Raw genomic sequence first — 25,233 nt, 5'->3', positions numbered from 1 at the left:
AATTTTAAACTTGAGATGTTTGAGGACCAGGATGCAATGCAAGTCAATGAGGACAGGGGTGACAGGTGAGCGGGACCAGTAGTGGATAGGACATGGGCAGCAGAGTTTTGGATGAACAATTCCGCAATGGACAATCATGAATTTCTAGCAATGAACTCACCAAAGAGGAATCAATGTCTGGTAACACACCAGATTCAGGCCTGCAAAGTAACAGCGTGACCTCTTTAGATGTCCGTCTGAGAACAGACACTATTTCCTGCAGTAGGAGAAGAACATTAAAGTCAACAGGAGCAAGTGTGTACTCATCAAGATGAGATATGTTAGTGTTCCCGTTATCCTCCCACAATAACACACCTTAGCCTGAAGAGCACCCTGAGCAAGTTGTTGTATCTTACTGGGTAAAGGAGCATATCAGAATGCATCATTGAATCACCCAGTCTTGGCCAAGCTTTAAAAGTGTTTCAGTAAAAAAAAACAGAATAGATATATTAGGGAATATTACCTTTCGGCCAGGCCAGGAAGTTGATGACTAACCTATGGGCCAGTTCATGATAAGCTAAGGAGTGTGACCTATGAGTCAGGATAAAACAAGTTGATGCATGGTCTATGAATTATACTGTAATAAACTGATCATTTGACCTCAGGGCCAAGCTAAGATATGGAGATGACTCAGGACTGTGGTGGTGAAACACCAGGATAGTAAACAAAGTTCCTATTTTGGAATAAACTGTGGACATCATTTGTGCTAAAGGTCAGGTCATTCTGTGATTGTTTTATAAATTCCTCTGCAATTTGTGTTGTAAACTCATTTATAATTAGGGATATAATGGACGAGACATACAAGATAAGAACATTGTGACTTAATGATGACGTATCCCAAAGATGGTATAAATAACCAACAGAAGCTGTGTAACTTCAAATTGCCTTTTTAGAGCATTCTGAGAGAGCGCTTCCCCCATGTGCATACTGATCGTTTCTACCTACAGCTGACTGTGTTGGGTGTCTTTTAGACACTCCACAACACTGGGCATGTGTTTTCTAGCTAAATCAATTTCCCATCTCTTGCAGCAATAAGGTGACAGAAACATTCATCCAGGCGAGAAAGGACTGTATAGTAGCCCTACTCTGGCTTATGCCCTCAAACTAGATGCTTTAATATGCCCCAGTAACACTTGAATTTCTTCTTCCCTTCTACCAATGATTCTAGAGATTGGGAACTTACTGGAACTCACCACATAAGATGACACAATGCTATGCCATTAATAGTCTTGGATCAGACACACAAGTTCAAACACAACATGCACATTCAGTCCTCAATAATAGCATTTATACATTCCAGAACTCTGAAGCTATAGAAGTTTTGGGCCTGTTCTAACTTAGAAAAACAAAGTTAGATGCATTTCTGAACATCATTTGAACCCAGTCATTATATTACAGCCATTCATTTCCTTCCATGAATCACTTTTTTTAAAGAACAGAGAATGCACACAGCTTGACGACAGTACTCAACTAAAAAGTGACCTGACCGAATGAGACAAGGATGTTGGACGAGCAAACCCAATAAATTGTTGCATGTTAGAGGCATATATTTTCTGTTTAGATTACCATTAACATTTAAAGGGAATTAAAAAAAAACTACTTTCTTCTATCTTTAAACAGGGACACTTTAAATAGAAGTTTTACTTGTAGCACAGGATGGAATGCATTAGTGATACAATTTAAGTTTGCATAGCATATTTAACATGGGGAATGTCCAATGGTGTTTCACAGGGGGTGGGCATAAGAAATGGAATTGGTTGCTGAACCAGGAAGATATTAGGAGTGGTGACAGAAAGCTTGATGAAAAGCTGGATTTTGAAAGGACTCTTAAAATAAAAGAAAATAGGTAGAGAGTTCTAGGAAGGGAACTCCAGAAAGGAGATTCAAGGCAACAAATAGTGGGACAAAGAGCGAAAGCCAGGATCAGAATGAAGGAGTGTTTCGAAAGGTTTATTGTGCTGGAGGAGCTTCCAGACATAGGATGGAGCAACACCATGAGGATATTTACAAGATTTTTTAATTCAACGTGCCGAGATCATGTGTATTAGTGAGAATGTGGATGATAGATGAATAGGAGTTATTGCAGGGCATAATATGAGCTAGAGTTTCAGACATTTTGGAATTTAAGAAGGAAAGGGAGTAGAATAAGGACAAGAGCATGAAAGATTTCAGTGGTGGAAGGCTTGACATCAGGAAAAATATCTGGCAGCATAGAAGCAGTTGAATGGTAAATATTAAACAATGTAGAGGGCTGGGTGCCATCAGCCTACATGTGGAAGCTGACCCAGTGCGATCTTTAACCTTCAGAATAATTTTGAATTAGCAGCTGCTTTTGGCTAAGGATAGTGAAATATGGTTTTTGCTTGATTTGGTCACGTCAGAATTAATGATTGGTGACTGGGTCTGACATCAGGGGCAGAATTTTACAGCCCAAGGGCGGGTGCGTGCCCGACCCGATCGGGTGTAAAATTGTGCAAGATGACGTCGGGCAAGCATCGCGATATTTTGCTCAATGGGCACGCTTCCGACTTTTGCGTGCATTTAAGCACATTAATGGCACAATTGTCTGTGATTTTTCGTGGCCTGTCCAACCTTACAGTTGGCGGACAGGCAAATCAGCCAGGTGGCCTTTACATTTTTCATCAAGCCTCATCCAAGGGCGGGATGAAATCTCCATTAGGAAATAAAATAAAAATAAACAGCTGTGGACAGCATTTTTATGAGGTATGCTTTCAGGTGCTTGATTGTGATACATGGACATTTTCTTTGCAGCTTTTTGCACCTTTACTTCATAATTTGCAGGTCTGCAGCTCCCTGAGGAAGTGTTGTTAGGACTGGAGCAGAGGACTGATGGGGGCTGGGAAAGTGCTTAATTGAAAGATGAAGTGACATTCCATGAGGATGTGTCGAGCTGCATTGGAACAGTGTAGGGGGTCAAGGCACAGGGGTAAGAGTGGAAGTGGGGCACAGAATTAAAAAGGCAAATGACTAGAAATTCAGGAACACGCTCATAGACTGAATGAAGGTGTTCAATAAAGCGATCACCCAATGTGTAGTTGTTCTCTGCAATGTAGAAGAGACCACGTTGTGTGCAGCAAATTGAGTATACTAAATTGAAACTGGTACAAGTAAATCAATGTTTCACCTGGAAGAACTAACTGGACCCCTGCACAGAGGGAAGGGAGCAGGTAAAAAGGTAGGTGTATCTCCTTCACTTGCATGTTAAGGTATGGGAAGAGAAGTTGGTGTTGGATGATGGAAGAGTGGAGCACTGTGTTGTGGAGGGAACAATTCCTTTGGAATGGTGAGAGGCAAGGAGAAGACCTGTTTTGTGGTAGCATTGTGCTGGAGGTGGTTGAGGATAATCCACTGAATATGGAGTTTGGTGAGGTAAAAAGGTAAGGATGAGAGGAACCCCATTGTAGTCCTGGGAGGGAGGGGAAGACACATGGGCAGAAGTGTGGGAAATCTTTGTCCACATCATTAAGGAAATAGAAGACATATCAGAAGCACTGGTATGGAAGGTGTCAATGTCAGAACAGCTAACAGAGGTGAAAACACTAGGAGAATGGGCTATAGTGCTTACAGGAAGCAGGGTAGGAGGAACTGCAATCTAGGCAGATGCAGGAGTTGGTGGGCTTCTAGTAGATATCGGCTGACAGCATATGCTCGGAAATGGAGATAACAAAGTTGAGGAAGAGGAGGAAAGAATCAGAGATGGATTATGTAAAGATAAGGGAATAGTTGATGGCATTTCCCGGTTCAGGACAAGAGCATGAACAATCACCATCACAATCATCAATGTACTGGAAAAAGTAGTGAGAAAGGGGGTTGGAGTAGGATGGAAGCACAGAATGCTTTACAAAAAAGCTGGCTTAGTGAGGCTCCATACAGGATCCCATAGGACTCTGTCATTTGGAGGAAACGAATAGAGTCAAAGGATAAGTTGTGCAATGTAAGAATAAATTCAGTTAGGCAGAGGAGGGTGGTGGTGGATGGGGACTGGTTGGGCCTCTGTTTAAGGACAAAGCAATGAGCTGTTAGGCAGTCCTGGTCGGGGAGGAGTTTTAGAGGAATGGAACTCCCATGGTGAAAAGGAGGTAGTTAGGGCCAGGAAACTGGAAACTATTAACATAATGGATGGTTTCAGAAGAGTCATGGATGCCGTGGAAAAGACTGGACAAGAAGAGGCCAAAAGAGACAAGAAATAAGTTCACTGGGGCAAGAAAAGTTGAAACCATGGGAAAGTTCTATTTGTGGATTTTGGGAAGGAAGTAGAAGAACTGCTTGAGGGGTGGGGGATTGTTGCAGGGGCGCTATGAATTTAAGAGGTCATGAGGTGGGCAAGAAAATTTCCAGAGGAGACAAACTCAGTGACGGTTTGGGAAACAACATCTTATGTTCAGGTCACAGTCCATGGGGAGGTAGAAGGCGGCGTCAGAGAGTTGGAATTTGGCCTCAGTAAAGTACAACAACAGCGCCACCTTTGTTGGCAGGTTTAATGACAAACCTTTGTCTTACTCTTATGATAATACTGTGTAAAAATGATTATTACTAGCTACTTATTACAAGCACCACAAAACGTACACCCTACTTTAATGCAAACCAGCATAATTATGAGTAAGTCTTTCAATTATAAAATTAAATGGTCAAAATTTGACTCTGTTCACATGTCTTTCACTGACATTTGCATCCAGGTGAATTCCAGGTCATGAGTTTATAAATTATATACTTCCGCTTCTCTATTCAAAACATATCCAAATTGTTTTGCAACAAATTATTAACATTATTCAAAAGTCAATCAGTTTATATAATACCTCATTAAAATTATTTCCGGTTTAACATACCTGCTTTGACAGCCCTTTCAAAGGAATGTCATCCACCTGCAGTATGACATCTCCAACATTAATCTCCCCACACTCCGCTGCTGGTTGCCCAGGAAATAGTTTCTTTATTTTTACCACATTTCTGCAGCGCTCAAGATCAACGTCGTTGCCTTCAGCAAAACTAAAACCCAGTCCAGAGGAACTCTTTATTAACTTCACCTTAAATATGTTATCTGTAGAAGATGGATGAAAAATATTTTTATTTACAATGGATTCAAAAAATCAGTTCACAGAATATGTCTGTGCTTTAAAAGGACTGAACTGCATTCGTAGAATTAAAGGACAGTACATAACAGGAGGCCATTTGGCCCAAGGAGTCTACACTGGCTCTTTTGAAGAGCAATTCAGTTAGTCCCACTCGTCTATTGTTTTCCCACATCATTGCAATTGTTTCACCTCAGGAATTTATCCAAATTCCTTTTGAAGGCTACTTTTGTATCTGCATCCACAACCCGATCAAGGTAGTGCATTCCAAATTCTAAACAATCAGTGTGTAAAATTTTCCCTTCATGGTGCCTCTACTGCTTTTGCCAATGACCACAAATCTGTAACCTCTGATTATCGACCCTTCAGCCGTTGGAAACAGTCTCCCCTCATATACTCTAAATCTCTCATGATTTTAAACACCTCTATCAAGTCTTCCCCTAGCCTTCTTTGCTCTAAGGGGCATAACCACAGCTTCTCCAGTCTGTCCACGTAATTGGAATACCTCATCGCCAAGAACCATTTAACTAAATATCTTCTGTACCCCTCCGAATCTTTCACATTCTTCCAAAAGTGCAGCGTCCAGAATTGGAAACAATACTCCAACAGGGGCCGAACTGGTGTTATACATGAGAGTTTAGCAAATTTTCCTGGCTTTTGCACTCTATACCTCTAGTTATAAAGCCCATCCCTAATGCCTTTATTAGCTGCTTTGTTAACCTGTCCTGCCACCTTCAAAGATTTGTACACTCCCCCGGTCTCTTTGTTCTTGAACTTACTTTAAAATTGTATCATTTAGCTTGAATTGTCTCTCCTCATTCTTTCTTCCATGCCAAATGGAAAGTTTGAAATTGTGTCCTGAACTCCTAAACAACTCATTAATGTTAATCATAGACAGCAAGAATCATAGTACTGAAACCCAAAGGAACACCACTCTTGTCCAAAACAACAGTCATTCATCACTTCTCAACAGCAATTAAAGGTTGGACAATAAATGCTGGCCTAGCCAATGACGCCCACATATTGTGAAAAAATTAAATAAAATTATCTCTCTGCTTTCTATCCCCTACACTATTTTGTATCCATGCTGCTACTAGCCCTTTTACACCATGAGCTTCAATTTTATCAACAAGGCGAATATGTGGTACTTTATTGAATGTCTTTTGAAAGTCCATATACAAAGTACAGTACATTTTGGGGTGCTTTCACAGGGTTGGCACAGAGTTGTTTTTTCTTGCTACAGCCAAGTAGGCCAGCCCTGACAATTGGAGTAGAAACCCCACCAGCAGCTTTGCGGAACATCTCCATTCAGTCCCCACATATGACCCTGTCATACCTGATGCCTGTCATTTTAATTCTTCACCAACAGCGGTTGTCTTTGATGTGGCGATGTTTGCAACACATGGTGAAAAGGAAACAGATAGGGCCAGGAAACTGTTAAAGTGGTGGGGGGCATTGGAAGAGTCACAATGTAGGTGGGAAGAGACTGGACAAGGGGAGAAAAAATAAGAATCGCAATAGGAGGAAATCAGTTCACTGGGGCAGGAACTGGCTGAAATGATGAATCTACTAGGACAGTCCTGATTGTGGATTTTTGGAAGGAGGTAGCAGCAGTTTGAGATTGAGAGACTATTAAATTGGAGGCCATTGTTGGAAGATCTCTAGATGAGATGAGGTCACTGATACTCTTGGAAACAATGACTCGATGTTTGGTGTGGGATTAGTCCAGGGGAGGTAGGAGGAAATGTCGGAGAGTTGGCATTTGTTCTGCTAGATAGAATCGGTACACTAGATAATAACAGCACCACCCTTGTCAGCAGGTTTGATAACAATGTTAGGGTTGGACCTGAGAGAACGGATGGCTGCAAATTCAGAGGGAGAAAGCTTAGAGTGAGTGAAGAGTAGAGAAATTGAGGTGGCCGATGTCATGCCAGCAGTTCTCAATGAAAAAATCTAGAGAGGGTGAGAGGCCAGAGGGAGGGGTTCAGGTGGATGGGGAATACTGTAGATGGTTAAATGGGTTCACTGAGTGAGGGTGAAAGGTTCCTGGCCAAATAAGTCAACATGGAAGCAAAGGCAACAGAAGAAGGGCTCAGCATTGTGCTCAGTTTGAAATTCATTGAGGTGAAGGGGTGAGGGGCTGAAGCTGAGGCCTTTGCTAAGGATCTGCTAGGTAGAGGTCCGTAATGATGTCCTTTGTCACCTCATGAAAAACTTAATCAAGTTCGTTAAACACAATTTGTCTTTTAACAAATCCATGCTGGCTCTCCATAATTAATCTACATTTGCCCAAGAGACTGTTATCATTCTAAAAGCTTTCCTACCACCAAGGTTAAACTGGCTAACCTGTAGTTGCTGGATTTATCCTCATACCCTTTTCTGAATGAGGATGTAACATTAGCAGTTCTCCAGTCCTCTGGCGCCACCCTTGGATCTGAGCAGTACCTCTGCAATTTCTATCTTTACTACCCTCAGCATCCTTGGATGCACCTCATCCAGTTCTGGTGATTTATCAAGTGCAACCAGCCTAATACTTCCACTTTATCAATTTTTAGCCCATCCATGACTTAGGCAACATCTTCTTCCACGAAAAAGTATGCATTTAATAACTCAGCCATGCACCCTGCCTCCATGCATGAACTCCCTTTTTAACCCTTAATTAGTCCCACCCTTCCTTTTACTGCCCTTTAATGATTGATGTACATGTAAAAGACTTTGAAATTCCCTTTTATGTTAGTGTCCAGTCTCTTCTCATACTCTCTTTGCTGCTCTTATTACTTTTACACTTGCCCTCTGAATTTGGTTCATTCAGTCTGGTTATTGAGTCATAGAGGTCTACAGCACAGAAAAAAGCCCTTTGGCCCATCGAGTCTGCGCCGGAAAACAAGTACTGAACTATTCTAATCCCATTTTCCAGCACTAGGCCCATAGCCTTGTGTGCCATGGTTCTCACTTATATTACCAACCAATATACGAACTAGGAGCAGGAGTAGGCCACATGACCCTTCAGCCATTCCGTAAGATCATCGCTGATCTGATTGTAACCTCCCGCCTACCCCCAATAACCTTTCACCCCCTTCTTAATCAAGAATCTATCTAGCACTGCTTTAAAAACATTCACAGACCCTGCTTCCACTGCCTTTTTTGGAAGAGTGTTCCAAAGACTCAAAACCCGCTAAGAGAAAAAATTTCTTCTCATCTCTATCTTAAATGAGCGACCCCTTATTTTTAAACTGTAACCCCTAGTTCTAGATTCACCCATCCTCTCCACACCCACTCAGTCAAGACCCCACAGAATCTTAAAGGTTTCAATCAAGTCACCCCTTATTCTTCTAACTCCAGTGGATACAAGTTTTTTTTGGATATATAAAGGGTAAGAGAGAGGCAAAAGTGGACATTGGGCTGCTGGAAAATGACGCTGGAGAAGTAGTAGTGGGGAACAAAGAAATGGCGGAGGAGCTGTATAGGTACTTTGCGTCAGTCTTCACGGTGGAAGACACGAGTAACATCCCCAAAGTTCAAGAGAGTCGGGGGGCAGAGGTGAGTATGGTGGCCATTACCAAAGAGAAGGTGCTCGGAAAACTGAAAGGTCTGAAGATGGATAAATCACCTGGACCAGATGGATTACACCCCAGAGTTCTGAAGGAGATAGCTGAAGAGATAGTGGAGGCGTTAGTGGTGATCTTTCAGGAATCACTTGAGTCAGGGAGGGTCCCGGAGGACTGGAAAATCGCTAATGTAACCCCCCTGTTTGAGAAGGGAGTGGGGCAAAAGACGGGAAATTACAGGCCGATTAGCCTGACCTTGGTCGTTGGTAAAATTTTAGAGTCCATTATTAAGGATGAGATTTCAGAATTCTTGGAAGTGCATGGTAAAATAGGGCAAAGTCAGCATGGTTTCATCAAGGGGAGGTCATGCCTGACAAATCTGTTAGAATTCTTTGAGGAGGTAACGAGTAGGTTACACAAAGGAGAGCCAATGGATGTATCTACTTGGACTTCCAGAAGGCCTTTGACAAGGTGCCGCACAGGAGGTTGCTCAGTAAGATAAGAGCCCATGGTGTTAGAGGCAAGGTACTAGCATGGATAGAAGATTGGCTGTCTGGCAGGAGGCAGAGAGTGAGGATAAGGGTGTCCTTCTCAGGATGGCGGCCAGTGACTAGGGGAGTTCCGCAGGGGTCAGTGTTGGGACCACAACTTTTCACTTTATACATTAATGATCTAGATGAAGGAACTGAGGGCATCCTGGCTAAGTTTGCAGATGATACAAAGATAGGTGGAGGGACAGGTAGTATTGAGGAGGTGGGGAGGCTGCAGAAGGATTTGGACAGGTTAGGAGAATGGGCAAAGAAGTGGCAGATGGAATATAACGTGGGGAAGTGTGAGGTCATGCACTTTGGTAGGGAGAATAGAGGCATAGACTATTTTCTAAATGGGGAGAGGATTCAGAAATCTGGAGTGCAAAGGGACTTGGGAGTCCTAGTCCAGGATTCTCTTAAGGTTAACTTGCAGGTTGAGTCGGTAGTTAGGAAGGCAAATGCAATGTTGACATTTATTTCGAGAGGACTAGAATATAAAAGCAGGGATGTGCTGCTGAGGCTTTATAAGGCTCCGGTCAGAACACATTTAGAGTATTGAGAGCAATTTTGGGCCCCGTACCTTAGGAAGGATGTTCTGGCCTTGGAGACAGTCCAGAGGAGGTTCACGAGAACGATCCCAGGAATGAAAGGCTTAACGTATGAGGAACGTTTGAGGACTCTGGGTTTATACTCGATGGAGTTTAGAAGGATGAGGGGGGATCTGATTGAAACTTACAGAATACTGAAAGGCCTGGATAGAGTGGACGTGGGGAAGATGTTTCCATTAGTGGGAGAGACTAGGACCCGAGGGCACAGCCTCAGAGTAAAGGGAAGACCTTTTAGAACAGAGATGAGGAGAAACTTCTTTAGCCAGAAAGTGGTGAATCTATGGAATTCATTGCCACAGAAGGCTGTGGAGGCCAGGTCATTGAGTCTATTTAAGACCGAGATAGATAGGTCCTTGATTGGTAAGGGGATCAAAGGTTATGGGGAGAAGGCGGGAGAATGAGGTTGAGAAACTTATCAGCCATGATTGAGTGGCGGAGCAGACTCGATGGGCCGAATGGCCTAATTTCTGCTCCTATGTCTTATGGTCTTGAGCCTAACCTGTCCAAACTTTCATCATAAGACAATCCACCCAGTCCTGGTATTAGTCTAGTAACCTTCTCTGGACTCCTTCTAATGCATTTACATCCTTCCTTTAATAAGGAGACCAATACTGTACACAGTACTCCAGATGTGGTCTCACCAGTGCCCTGTGAAACTGAAGCATAACCTCCCTACCTTTGCATTCAATTCCCCTTGCAATAAACAATAACATTCTATTAGCTTTCCTAATTACTTGCTGTACCTGCATACTAGCCTTTTGTGATTCAAGCACTAGGACACCCAGATCCAGCGGAATCTCAAAGCTCTGCAATCCCTCACCATTTAGATAATAAGCTTCTTTTTTATTCTTCCTGCCAAAATGAACAATTTCACATTTTCCTACATTATACTCCATATGCCAGATCTTTTCCGACTCAGTTAACCTATGTCACTTTGTAGTCGCCTTACATCCTCTTCACAACTTACTTTCCTACCTATTTTTGTGTCATCAGCAAATTTAGCAACCATACCTTCTGTCCCTTCATCCAAGTCACTTATATAAATTGTAAAGAGTTGAGGCCCCAGTGCTAATCCCTGTGTCACACCACTCGTCACATTCCGCCAACCAGAAAATGACTCATTTATGGCTACCATCTGTTTCCTGTTAGCTAGCAAATCTTCCAACCACTACAATATATTACCTTCTACACCATGAGCTTTTACTTTCCGCAATAACCTTTGATGTGGCATCTTATCAAATGCCTTCTGGAAAGCTAAGTACAGTACATCCATTGGTTCCCCTTTGTCCACAGCATGTGACTTCTCCAAAGAACTCCAATAAATTGGTTAAAATTGATTTCCCTTTCACAAAACCATGCTGATTCTGTCTGATTGCCTTAAACTTTTCTAAGTGCCCTGCTATAACATCTTTAATAATAGCTTCTAACATTTTCCCTATGACAGATGTTAAGCTAACTGGCCTGTAGTTTCCTGCTTTCTGTCCCCCTCTCTTTTTGAATAATGGAGTTATATTTGCTATTTTCCAATCTAATGGAACCTTCCCCGAATCTAGGGAATTTTGGAAAATTAAAAACAGTGCACCAACTTTCTCACCAGTCACCACTTTCAAGACCCTAGAATGAAGTCCATCAGGGCCCAAGGATTTGTCAGCCCGCAGCTCCACAAATTTCTCAAGATCACTTCTCCAGTGATTGTAATTGTCCTGAGTTCCTCCCTCCCTTCCATTTCCTGATTTATAGCTATTTTTAGGGTGTTACTCGTATCCTCTATAGTGAAAACTTATACAAAATGCCTGTTCAATTCATCTGCCATCTCCTTAATTTCCATTATTAATTCCCCAGACTCACTTTCTATAGGTCCAACGCTCCCTTGTTAGCTCTTTAAATATTATTTAAATATCTATAGAAATGCTTATCATCCGCCTTTATATTTCCAGCTAGCTTTCTCTCATACTCTAATTTTTCCCTCCTTATTAATCTTTTTGTCATTCTTTGCTGTTCTTTATATTTTGCCCAATCTTCTGACCTACTACCCATCTTTGCACGATTATATGTTTTTACTTTTAGTTTGATACTGTCTTTAACTTTTCTTGTTAACAATGTCTGTCATGTGCACCCTTTTTCTGCTTCCCCTTACTCCCTACCCCTTTTGTTACCCAAATTTTGCTTGTCCTGCCTTTCCCCTCTGTGGGAACTTACCTTTACTGTATGTGAACCATCTCCTCTTTAAAGGCAGCTCATTGATCCACTACAGATTTGCCTGTCAATCTTTTTACCTGGACTGAATCCATTGTCACCCTCCTGAAATTGGCCTTCCCTCAATTAATTATTTTTACTCTGGAATTGCTCCTTTTCCTTTATAATAGCTAGCCTAATGGGACACAAAAGGAGATCTACACATAGAAATAGAGGGCATGGCTAAGGTATTAAATGAAGAAGGGAAATGTAAAGGATACATTTCTAAAGGGGGTACAGGAACAAAGAGATGTTTGGGTATATGTGCGCAAATTGTTGAAAGTGATAGGGACAAGTTGAGAAAGTGGTCAAAAAGACAAATGGGATCCTGGGCATATAAATAGGGCACAGACTACAAAAGCAAGGACGTCATGATGAACATCTATAAAACACTGGTTCCATCCCAACTAACGTATTATGACCTATTAACTCTTTCATAATCCAACAAGCTTTGGCTTTAGTTGCCCTCCTCTTTCCCACTGATAGGCATGTATCTAGACTGTACCCAAACCATCTACTCTTTGAAGGACATCCGTTGTTTTACTGGCAAACAGAAATGTAATCTTTTATTCTAAACTACGTGAGCCAGATCTCTCCTCAATTCACTAACTATTTTTATCTTTGATTGCTCCGAATCTAGACCATATTATACTAAGATCATTATTTCCGAGATGCTCCCTCACTGTGACATCCTCTACCTGTTCCAGGTCATTCCCCAGAGCTAGATCCAGCAATGCCTCCATCCTAGATACAGATCAAGAAACTCCTTTGAGGTGTCTTTACCCTCACTGGTATTGAATGCTGGATAACACTTTGAAAATGCTCCTTAAAAAATTGTTGAAAAAAGTCTTGGAGAATTCCTGCCTCTTCCTACTCTTCTGGATGGCCACTACTTACTATTCTGAGTTCTATCTGTTTGTGGGGTGACCACCTTCTGTAACCTACAGTCCAGGAAATATTCGCCCATCCTATATGCCCTTCAGTGAACCCCAGATTCCTTAATGACGCATCCATAGTTGTATTATGATAGAGTTAGGATTTGCAGCACTACAAGCAGCTGTATTTGGCAGTTCAAAGTACTGGTTTACCATGTTAAATATTCAATAGTTCATTCATTTGTCCTTGTTTATTATCAAATCATATGGACTCGGGGAGAAAATGAACTTACACGGAAGTGGGCAACTTAATTTCATTTTCTATCTGGGATTGGGATACATGAAAATTTTTTTCTTAAAAGCCTCTCAGACAATGGGAAAATATACCTTCTTTTCCTCAACAGCATGTTTTTAAACTTAGCCTCAGTAAAATATCACTTTATTGCACCAGCATGAAATTTTCCATTTTCAAGAGCCATATTCTAAGCTAGTTTTCCCTTCCTTAGCCAAATGTAATGTCTCAATTGGTACTCCATTAAAATCAGTTACAGTACACAGTAGAGAAAGACCAGAAACCATTATTGTTGCTTATAGTTTATCTGCTCACTGTCCTAAATAGCTGAACCATCAGTCATGTCTGCAAATGTTCCTTTACAGCACAGCTATGTCTCAACAATTTTAAACATCACACAGCTTCTTACCATCATTAACAAAAGTGTGATCTTTGGCAGTTGATGGCATGGATTTTGAGACTAGTTCTTGTTTGTCAGTAGATTCACACGGTGCATTTTGATTGGCTGCACATGGAGGTGTGCACTGTGGAGTGACAGGAGCATGAACACTGGTCGCAGGAAGCTGCCCCTTCTCCAGTAATAGATTAACAACCTGGAAATAAGGATATGCTTGATACTTTTTTAACTTAATATTTAAGTTACAATGTGCTATATATGCAATAAGAGAGTTCCCATAACACAATAAGCAGAAGTTTGAAATTTAGCGAGTCTCTAAGGTATAGGGCTTGTTTCTATCTTTACTTTGTGCCTAAGTCACTCTACATATACTCAGTAATGCTAATTGCCTTTGAAGAGCTGAACATATCTTCATTTTGACAGACAAGCAAAAAGTATTGATTCTGCAAAGCTACAACTTCCGAGTTCCAGGGCAGTGTATCTGGGGAGTACAACAAAGATGCACTGGGGAGCCACACTGGAAGCTCCCAGGTAAGGATTGCACAGAAATTGCCCCGGAAGTTCAAACTTCCGATGGACAATTGCCCTGTACTGGGAACCATCCGAAAATGCAATTTAAATTGCAAACTTCAGATGGTTCCAACTGTATTACAGCAATAGCTACCCAGAAAAGGTTAGAAGAATTAGAAACACATCTATTGTACTGACCTCCCCGGCCCCTAACTATCCACCACTCCATCCCACTGACTCCACAAGATTCCTCCCACCCCCTGACTCCCCACAGGAACTCCTCCTACACCTAGGGAGCTCATTATCTATGCCCCAAACCCCCACCAGTCCAGCCCCAATCTGCAAGGGACACCCCCCCGACCCACAAGGGACCCCTCCACTCCCTTACTAACCACCCAGCCCAAACTCCAATCCCACCAATGATCACCCAAACATCTCCCCAACTGACCACCTGACCCCCACACCCGACCAACCAGCCCCTCCACCACTGACCACCTGACCCTGCCTACCCGAACCCCACCCCCATCACTGACCACTCATCACCTTCCACCCCACCCCCCAGTGACCACCTGACCCTGCCCACTGACCACTCGAACCCTACCTCCCGCACTGACCAACCAACACCATCCACCCCCACCCGCACTGACCCCCACTCCCCCAACTGACCACCTGATCACCCCTGACCAACCCATCCCACTGATAACCCGGCCTCCCCTTCCGATACCCCACTTGGCTGACACCCCCGACCAACTGAATCCCCAACCGCCAATGGCCACTCCCCAGACTAAACTCTCTCCGCCGCACCAACCAACTCCCACCTCCCCCACCCCCAATCCTACCCACTTAGCTCACAAACCTATCTTCTCCCTGGCCCCAGGGGACTCCCACCAATCCCGACTCCGCCTCCCCCCCCCCCACCCCGCCTCCCCCATCAAGGCCCAACCCGACCCAACCTCCCACCTCCTGGCTGCCCAACCCCTCCCGAGTGCCCAACCCCACCCTCCCAACTTCTAGCTACTTACCTGACAAGCCTACCTTCTCCCTGGCTTGAAAATGGCTGGACTTGGTTTATGGCAGCTGGTGCTGTAAAAAAGGGGGCATGGCCTCCTTACGTCTGACTGTGCAGCCCTCGATGGAAGGCCTCAGGAGTGCACTGCCCAACACAGTTCTTGCCATGCCTGAGTCAGCAGGTCGGATGGGGAAGGATCGCTTGAATTTTGAGGTAGGAAACTAGGGGCGGAGTGGCAAGCCGACCCTGATTGCTGACCCTGATTGCTACTCTGTGGAAGCTCAGGCCCACTATATTCTGCTGCATTGGAATACAATGCTAAATGTTTGAAGAGGTGAGGAACTTTGCAAAGTCACCAAGTGAAATCTTTAAACAAAATGCCATACCTCATGCTGTGCCTGAACAGTAGCTTAATTTAAAGCACAAACACAAAATAAAGGAAGAGAACAAAAGATGTCAGAACATGTGCTGATCCTTTATAAGGCGAACAAGGCAAAATAGTAAAACGATGCCTAACAGCACTGTGTGTGTACCTACACCACGTGGACTGCAGCAGTTCAAGAAGGCAGCTCACCACCACTTCTCAAGGGCAATTAGGGATGGGCAACAAATGCAGGCCTAGCCAGCAACGCTCACATCCCGTGAAAGAATAAACTTTAAAAATTCCTGGTTAAATTGGCATAATGTTTGTGCAGCAGAATTTTAAAAAAATGTTTCAGCCAGTAATGTAAATGAACAGGAATATAAAATATGGAGTGAGAAAAGGTGATTTAAGCCAAAAATTCACGGCCCTTCAAAAAGATCATTCAGAGTTATTTCATAATGGTTCCAGTCACATGAAATGCATAATATTTAATCAACATTTATGTAGATTTATTTATTTTGCATGCTTCTTACCCAGATGTTAATCTAGCCCCCCCACCCCCAACCTTTAAAGGAGTAATTAACGACACAGTATTACCATTTAGATGAGTTTGTTCTAACTATTGACCACGCTATGAGGAAAATTAAGCTGCAAGCAGAATAGGAAGCCAGGTAGTGCCCAATAATCAGGTTTGTTTATTTTATCTTTTCTGCTTTCAGTTACAGATTAGTAATGTGTCTGAAACGGTGAATATACATACTTGTCCTGTGCTCCTCAGAGTCTCTACAGCCTGTTTATGCGTTGCACCCTCCAGACAGATTCCATTCACAGAAAGAACGCGGTCACCTACCAGCAAACGTTGAGGGAAAAATATAATCAAAAAACTTCTGAACTTGGATCAGGTAGCAGCATATGGCAAGGAGTGATTCCTGAACTGGTGCCAAAGCTAATGATTTCCCAGTGCAAAGGTAATGATGCTAGAATCATTGTCCCAAAATTACTGTAAGACTACTCCACTGGCAGAACATTAACAAAGTCTGCCTGAGCAAACAAGTTCAGGCTCTGTCTCAAATAACCAGGCAATGGGATCACTTGCAACAATGGAGTGGGTTGCCAGTGCAGCAAGATCACGTCAGCAGAAGTTGCTCCAACATTGGCGGTGGGTGGGGGTGTGGGATCAATTAATTTTGCTTGGTGAAAGTTTAGGGATTTTCAGAAGGTTTCAACAGAACACATGTCAGCTGTGCCTGGTGAGGCTTTAGAAGGGCGCAACAGATGGAACTTCTGGGGTAGCTTGGGAATACTCCCAGGTATGCTACTTGATGTTGTGGAAGAAGGGAGGGTGGATGGAAGCATTCCATGTTATCCCGGTACCAGAAAATGGCAGCAAAAATTAATGGGGGTGGAATCTCAGTGCAACCGAGTTCTACCCCAAATTCTAGCAGCAGGCAGGAGATGCACCCACTCTTCCCCAGTCTATGAATCACAATTTCAGGTGCCAAATTCCATGTAGCTTCATTGAAATTATTTGAAATGATCTTCAGATTTCCAAAAGAAAGAAATAATTGTAGAGCCGACTGAAATTTGTTGATTATTTTTGGAGTAGCCTCTCCGACTGTCCCATTCGCCACCTCTCCTACTCCCCGTCTCTCTCACTTCCCACCTATCCCACTCCCTAACATTCCCACTTGCTGCCTTTCCCACTCGCCCCCCCTTCCCACTCGCCGGCCCCGCCCATTCACCGCTTCTCTCCTGGCTCTCCCACTCAAAGCTCCTCTCGCTGCCCCTCTCCCAAGCCCTCACTCACAGCAAGGCTTCAGGAGAGGGAAGCGGCAGCATGGGGGGGGAGGAGAGGGAAGTGGGGAGCAGGGAGGGGAAAGGGAAGTGGGAAGGTTGATGAGCAGAAGGCAAGTAGAAAGAGTTAATATATATTTTTGATATTTTAAAATGTATTTTATTTTAAAAGTTGTTTCATTTACAAAGATAGGCATTTAGAAATTGCAGTATTTCAACTTACAGGCTATAATGTTTTAATTTTTCTCTGACGAGAAAGGTCCTATAGAACCTAACTGCAGATTTTACATTGGTTGTAATGGGAAAATCAGATTTGCGTAACGTTGTTTCAATTAAAGTTGCACTTTTCAGGAATGTAACTACAACATTAAGTGAAGAATTACTGTTCTATTTCAGCATATATATATAAGACAGATAAGATAGCTAACTTAACTAAGAGTTTATTTTAATCGAAAGTACACCTCTGCAATTGTATTAGACAAAAGCCACAGCAAACAGCACACAAATGATTGTCACTGAGATAACCTATTACTTATGTGCAAGTGCATACTCTGCAAAAATACAATTACTCCTACTTCTCCATGTAACACTACCCCATTTGTTCCAATATAATCAGAGAAAATAATTTGACGTATGAACTTAAAGCCAATTCAGAAGATTAGTGCACTATTTTAGGCAGTTGCTAAAAATTGCAGACCATCATTTTGCATAAGGAAACACTTTTCAAAAAAATGTTATACAGTAAGTTACAATTTCTGAAAAAGCAACTTAAAATGGATCCTGACAACTAAATGGTCTCTCCAATTTAGTATTTATAGATGACTTACCTTTCCTAATATGTCCATCGGCCTCAGCTGCTCCACCTGGTATTATGGCTTTGACATAAATCCCGCCATGTCTCACACTTGTGTTAATACCACCCTAGAGAAAAATTAATATAATGGAAGATATCTACAGGAAGATGACCAACCCGTAAAAACACGTTTAAATTACAAAATTCATTTTTTAAAAAGTATGATTATATAGTTTGTTGTTACCAAAAGTCAAATTGAGAAGAAAACTCAGGAGAATATGCATTACCGGCAGTGGGCAGATCGATGGCACACAAAGTCACTGCAGAGAATTGTGAAGTTGTGCATCTTGGAAAAATGAATGGCAAAGGAAAATGCCCGCTAAATGTGAAGATTAATAGAGGAGAGAACAGAGATTGAGATCGGCAAAAGCAAAGGGGAGAATTTTCTCCCCAGCGGGTGGGCCAGTCGGGAGCGGATGCGGAGCCAACCGCCATCCGTGTTCGGCTGCGCGCCGCCATTTTACGTGGGTGGGCCAATTAGTTGTGCGAGCGGGGGGGAGGAGGGAGAGTCAGGCCTGAGACACAGAACTGCCTCATGGAGATTAACTTCAGTTTTAAAAAGTGGAAAAAATTTTAAAAAATAAAATTATTCAGACATGTCCCCTCATGTGACAATGTCACATGAACTGGGACATGTTTATGAATTTTCATAAAAATTATTTAATTAATAAAACCTTCATGAAACCTCATCCCGCCCGTGGTTGAGGTTTCATGCAAGATGCGAAGGCTGCTTGGGCTCTTCACCTGCCCGCCAATCTTAAGGTTGGACAGGCAGCCCTGTCAATTTGTTTAATTGGATTATTAATGGCCTTAATAGGCCTTTGACAGTTCAGCAGGCGCGCAGCTGACTCGGGTGCGTGCCTGCTGAATGGAAGATCGGAATGACACGTGGTGGCGTCAGGACGCACGCCCGACGTCACCGTGTGTCATTTTCCGTGTGTGCAGGCAGGCCCCACATGCCGAAGAGAAAATTCTCCTCAAAGATATTTAAAAGTGGAAATGAAGGTTAAAAATTCTATCCTAAAAGGAAAATTGTATACTGATTTTCTACATGGGGCACTAAATTTTAAACCAAGCAATTGATATATGTACACAAGATTTTTCTCAGGCCTTGGTTGAAGTGCTGTTTCAGCTTAATTGCCTCACTATTGCTAGAATATCAGAGCCATGGAAATTGTACCCTCAAGAGCCACTAAAATTATTTTGAGAATTAGACGTTATAGTTAAAGGCATGAGAAATTATGGTTTGTTTGTCTTCTCACTGGAACAGAGAAGTTTTAAGAAAGGATCTAAAATTACGAAAGGTTTTGAAAGGGTCAACAGTGAAAGATAATTTCCACCTGAAAGTGAATCACTAACAAAGGGACATAAATGAAGGATTATTACCAGAATAACAAAGGGGGCATTAAAAGTTGAGAGCGAGGGAGACAAACATTGTTCTGGGGGCAGATCCCACTTTACTCCTTAGCTGCGGGCATGGTACAAGTCTAAACACATTAAGTATAAACTGACAAAAACATAAAAAGGTGATGTCCAGTAATAACTGCTTTGACAGATTCACTTGGAAGGATTTCTGAAGCTAGCAAGTAATTTGAAGACTTTGTGCAATAACCTTTGTTGTTTGAAAGTGCAATATATTTTCAATGCTATAGCTCATGACTTAGAATTTTTCAGTCTTGAGCAAAAAGTTATATTGTAACATGACCAAGCTACAAAACGCTCAAAGCAATCTATTCTGGAGCACTTGTAAGTTTCCATAGCTGACAACAAATATTGATATAATGTAAGGTCAAAATCGCTAGTTTCAAAAAACACAAGAATGTGTTTTCACAACTTCAATCCCTTTGAATGGTCTGCATGCAAGGAGATTGAGAGTAGTGAATTAGCCAATTCTTTCAAACATACCAAAAGCAAAGGCATCAAAATTCAAAAGGAGGTGCTGATATTGGTGGTGGAATAGAAACATATGACACATGAATAAATATTCACCTTGAGCAGCAGTGCAAATAGGGAAGTATTCAGTCAGCCATCTGTTAGCTATCCTGCCTGATTATTAGTTCCATTTGTATCACAAGAAAATAGGAACCCAATGTAACACTGCCTGGTATACGCTAATACCCAGGTAAATTTTTAGTTCATTGTTTCCCTCCAACCATGATGGTTTTTGAAAACTGTACTTTTCATCGCTGAAAACTAAGGTGGGGGTGGGGTAGGGGAATGATCTTCTATCAGCAGTTCCCAGGGTAAGCTTATTTCCTGGCACCAATGAATAATTGCAGCAGACATAAGCCTGAGAGAGTGGGGCTGACCCTAACCCTCCTGCTTCACTTTCTTGTCACTGATCTAGAAAAGCACCTGAAGAAGCTGGTGGCGGGATTTGCTCTTGGGACTGCGACAAATTGGAAGGTTTGAGAAATCAGGTAAGGCGAGGCACGCCAGAAAAATAAATTCCCCCTTTCAATTACAGCCACATTCCACGGGCCTGTAGGTTTTCTTGCTGTTATTTTCTAACAGATGTAAGGTAACCCAGAGTCTTGCAGCCAGTTCCACAGCAACAGGCTTCTCAAGGCCACAGCTGCACTTAAAGCACCTTAGAGGGCATACAGTGCTAATGGTGTGACCAGGCAACAGTAAAGACCTGACACATCAAATCCTTTGAGACTTAGGCAGGTAGAGTAAACTTTGGGTGTCCTTGTCCATCCAGTGCTCGGGCAATAGGGGGCCAGGAAAAATCAGTAATTGTAGGTTTACAATTGGTTTCCAGAGAAAAGAATATCACAAATATTTTGCAACACTGATATATATGGCCAAATTGTCCTGTGACTTCTGAAAATTAATACCATTGAATCTAAATTTTACACACTTTAATATTTTACTAAGTAGAGAAAGAGAAAGTTGAAAACCTTGCCAAACAGTACCGTGACACTAATGCCCAAGCTGTTCTCTATTTTTGACAATTCCACTTCGAAAATGTCTCCTGGCTTTAGCAAAGTGCTTTGTTTAGTATCAGAAAAAGCTCTTCTTTTGGTCTTATCTGTTGCAGAATCCTATGTGCAAACAAAGTTAAAATTAGCTTAAACAGCAATATTAAAAATACAGATGGATTGTTTCCGAGGCTGCTGAAGGAAGTTAGGGAGGAGATAGCAGATGCTCTGAGGATGATTTTCCAATCTTCACTAGATACAGGGGAGGTACCAGAGGACTGGAGAAATGCAAACGTAGTTCCATTGTTTAAAAAGGAATCAAAGGAAATGCCAAACAATTATAGGCCAGTTAGTCTTACATCGGTGGTGAGCAAATTAGTAGAATCAATCCTGAGAGATAGGATTAACTGTGATGTGGAAAGGCATGGACTAGTCAGGGATGATCAGCATGGATTTGTTAAAGGAAGGTCTTGCCTCACAAATTTGATTGAATTCTTTGAGGAAGTGACAAGGGTTGATGAAGGTAGTGCAGTGGATGTTGTGTACATGGATTTTAGCAAGGCATTAGACAAGGTCCCACATGGCAAATTGGTCAGCAAAGTAAAAGCCCATGGGATTCAGGGTAATGTGGCAAACTGGATAAAAGGTTGGCTTTGTAACAGGAAACAAAGGGTAATGGTCGATGGACGCCCTTGCGAATGGAAAGTTGTCTCAAGTGGTATTCCACAGGGCTCGGTGTTGGGGCCCTTGCTGTTTGTGTTATATATTAACAATTTGGACGTGAACGTGGGGGGCACGATTGGGAAATTTGCAGATGACACAAAGATTGGCTGAGTACTGAATAGTGTAGAGGATAGCCATAATCTCCAAAACGATATAGATGGGTTGGTGGAGTGGGCGGTAAAGTGGTAGATGGATTTTAACATAGAGAAGTGTGAGGTCATACATTTAGGGAGGTCAAACAGTTACAGGGATTACACAATAAATGGGAATATACTAAGAGGGGTAGATGAAGTGAGAGATCTTGGCGTACAAGTACACAGGTCCCTGAAGGCAGCAGTTCAAATAGACAAGGTTATAAAGAAGGGATACGGAATGCTCTCCTTCATTGGCAGAGGTATAGAATATAAAAGTAAGGATATAATGTTGGAATTGTATAAAACACTGGTGAGGCCACAACTGGAGTATTGTGTGCAGTTCTGGTCACCACATTACAGGGAGGATGTAATAGCTCTGGAGAGAGTGCAGAGGAGGTTTACAAGAATGTTGCGAGGGTCAGAAAAGTGTAGCTAAGAGGAGAGATTGGATAGGTTGGGGTTATTTTCCTTAGAACAAAGAAGGCTGCGAGGTGACTTGATTGAGGTGTACAAAATTATGAGGGGAATAGAGTGGACAGGATAAAATTGTTTCCCTTGGTGGAGAATTCTTGAACCAGGGGACATAGATTCAAGATAAGTGGTAGAAGGCATAGTGGGGATGTGAGGAAGAACTTTTTTACGCAGAGGCTCATGGGTGTCTGGAATTCGCTGTCCAAGTTGGTGGTAGAGGCAGAAACTCTAAACTCTTTTAAAAAGTACCTGGATCTGCACCTTAAGTGCTGTAAGCTGCAAGGCTATGAGCCCGGTGCAGGAAGGTGGGATTAGAAAGGGCACCTAGGTGTCCTCGGGCTAGCATGGACAAGATGGGCCGAACCTCTTTCTGTGCTGTAACTTTTCTATGGTTCTATGGTTCTAATGAGACTTAATCCCTGTTTAAGAGTTGTACAGACATGCTGTTTCACTTCAAAAATGTTACTTCTCCAGTGTTTTGAACCATGCTCTTACAAATACTGTAGCAAAATAAATTAACACCCAGCTGACAAAACATAATACAAAGTTAAAGACATATTATAGGAAGTGCATTATTGAATTTTGACAGCTAGATATTAATATTACTCTTTCCAATTCATTAAGTACGTAACCAACAAAAAATGCCAGAACTGTAGAAATACGCTTGCCTTAGATTCTAGGAAACAAATTTAATATACTACAGGGCTGTAACTTCCAAGCTCCTGGGCAATTTAACTGTGGCGTATCCCAAAGATGCGCTAGGGAACCACCCCACCCCACCGGAAGTTCCCATGTAAGATTTGCATGGCAATTGCCCGAGAAGTGCGAACTACCCCCGTCCCTGCCATGGAACTCCCCCAACCCCTGAATCCCCAGGGGATTCCTCTCAAACCCCCATGGGACTCCCCCAACTCCCCTGGACTCCCCGCAACTCCCAACTACGCCACCAGGCCAAACCCGACCTCCCACCAACCACCCCCCCTTCAACTGCCTGACCCGCACCCCTCTGACTACCCCCACCCTCACCCTGCACGGGACTACCCCAACCTCTGAATCCCCAGGGGACTCCCCCCCTCACCCCGACTCCCCCCAAACCCCTGACTACCACCCGCCAGGCCCAACCCGACCTGACGAGCCCAGCCTTCCCGCCCCGACTGCCCAACCACCCCCTCCCAAATATCTGGACCTTTAAACCTACCTGATTTACAACAGCCAATGCTGTTAAAAATGGGGTGTGGCCTCCTTGCATCCGACTCTGAAGCCCCCATCAGAAGGCCTCAGGACTACATTTCCCTGCACATCTTTGCCTGGCCTGAGTCGGAAGGTCAGGCAAGAAAGGATCAGAAAAAATCCAAGGTAAGAAAGTAGGAGCGGAGTGGCAATCTGACTCCGATTGTCACTCCGAGGAAGTTCAGGCTCTGAAAACTCTCTCAAACTATGTGATACACTACTACATGACAACATGAAACAGAGGAACTGGTTCCATCAGCTATGTTCTGGAATTCAAAGATGAAAAACTCCCCTAATGGCTCCATGAATTTATAATGTAAATAGCAAATCAGGAAAGTTTGAGCCTCGATCCTTGGTCCATGATGAATTATCTAATCTCTGCTCGGGCAGAGGAAAGGTTACTACGATTGGATTCAGCACCTCGATGTTATGGAGACAGAAAGTAGAACTTCATCACTATGCTTTCAGGACATCCTAAAGTAACTCCCAAATGAGAGATGAAAATGCAGACAATTTGAGAACAACGAGGTTCTACAAACAGTGAATGAGATGAATGACTAATCACTCATTCTTGGCCACGTTGCTTTCAGAAAAGAGCATTGGCTAGGACGCTGAGCGAACTCTTCCAGGAACTCATACGCATCAAGTCCTGCATCTTCTGACCTGACATAGGTGAGTGTGCTGTTAACTGTGCCATGGGGGAGAATTTTCTCCCGGTTGCGGGGGGCTTGGATGGGAGCAGGCGCATAGCCGATCGCCGATTGCGATCGGCTGTGCGCTGCCATTTTACACAGATGGGCCAATTATGGAATGAGGTTTCATGTTCAATGCGAAGGCTGCCTGGGCTCTTCGCCTGCCAACGTTAAGGTCGGATGGGCAGCTCCGTTAATTAGTTTAATTGGTGTTTAAATGGCCTTAATAGGCTTTGAAAGTTCGACGGGTGCGCAGCCGACTCCGGTGCATGCCCGCCGAACTCAAGACCTGAATGATGCGCGGTGACGTCGGGACGCACACCCGACGTCACCCACGCATCATTTTACACATCGGCGAGTGGGCCCTGCCTCCTGCACCCCCCCCCACCCCTCCCCCAGATCCAAAAATTCTGGCCCTGGAATCGGAGGCTGGAGATTGGAATTGGAATAGGTTTCCCGCTTCTAGTTACTATACTGTGAACTTTGCTGGAAGTGCATGTAAAGAAAGAACAGGATCAGCAGTAATGCCTTTCCCCCTAATTGTACTTGTTAGCACTTGCTGTTGCCATGCAAATGAATTATAGGCATCCATTTAATTGGACACGAGCCTACAGGAGAGGAAGGGGAATAAAATAGTTAAGGCAAAAAAAACCCATCAAAAGTACACAATGCTGAAATGTGAATTCAGACAGGACAGATTCTGAACATGGTTTGTGATTGGTTAAAGTGCAGCTTTATTAAGCAGAATTATTTTGCTTCTAACTCTGAAACTGTGGCAAAGACGATTTATATAAAGAAAAGCAAAGTTTATGGATTTGCATGCAAGAAGCACACAACAGGAATTGGAGCAATGAGGTCAATGGGCCCTAGAGATTTTGTCAATTAACATTAGAAATGTTAGTATAGATTTAGTAG

General features: G+C 42.9%; 1 protein-coding gene across 2 annotated transcripts in view; it reads right to left on the bottom strand.

Annotated features, from left to right (window-relative positions):
* The window catches only part of ptpn13 (protein tyrosine phosphatase non-receptor type 13), a 280,945-nt gene that overhangs the window by 101,604 nt on the left and 154,108 nt on the right, over positions 1–25,233 (bottom strand). For both annotated transcript variants that reach the window (XM_078543989.1, XM_078543998.1), the window contains 6 exons: positions 21,063–21,191; positions 18,119–18,212; positions 16,258–16,343; positions 13,627–13,810; positions 4,887–5,098; positions 161–256 (listed from right to left, as the gene is read on the bottom strand). In XM_078543989.1, the coding sequence (XP_078400115.1) occupies positions 161–256; positions 4,887–5,098; positions 13,627–13,810; positions 16,258–16,343; positions 18,119–18,212; positions 21,063–21,191 (801 nt within the window). The remainder of the gene's footprint in view (positions 1–160; positions 257–4,886; positions 5,099–13,626; positions 13,811–16,257; positions 16,344–18,118; positions 18,213–21,062; positions 21,192–25,233) is intronic.

This window comes from Cetorhinus maximus, chromosome 1 (genome assembly GCF_964194155.1).
Source record: "Cetorhinus maximus chromosome 1, sCetMax3.hap1.1, whole genome shotgun sequence".
Taxonomy (NCBI): Eukaryota; Metazoa; Chordata; class Chondrichthyes; order Lamniformes; family Cetorhinidae; genus Cetorhinus; species Cetorhinus maximus.
The sequence above is the reverse complement of the archived record's forward strand: the minus strand, read 5'-3'. Positions and strand labels throughout refer to the sequence as shown.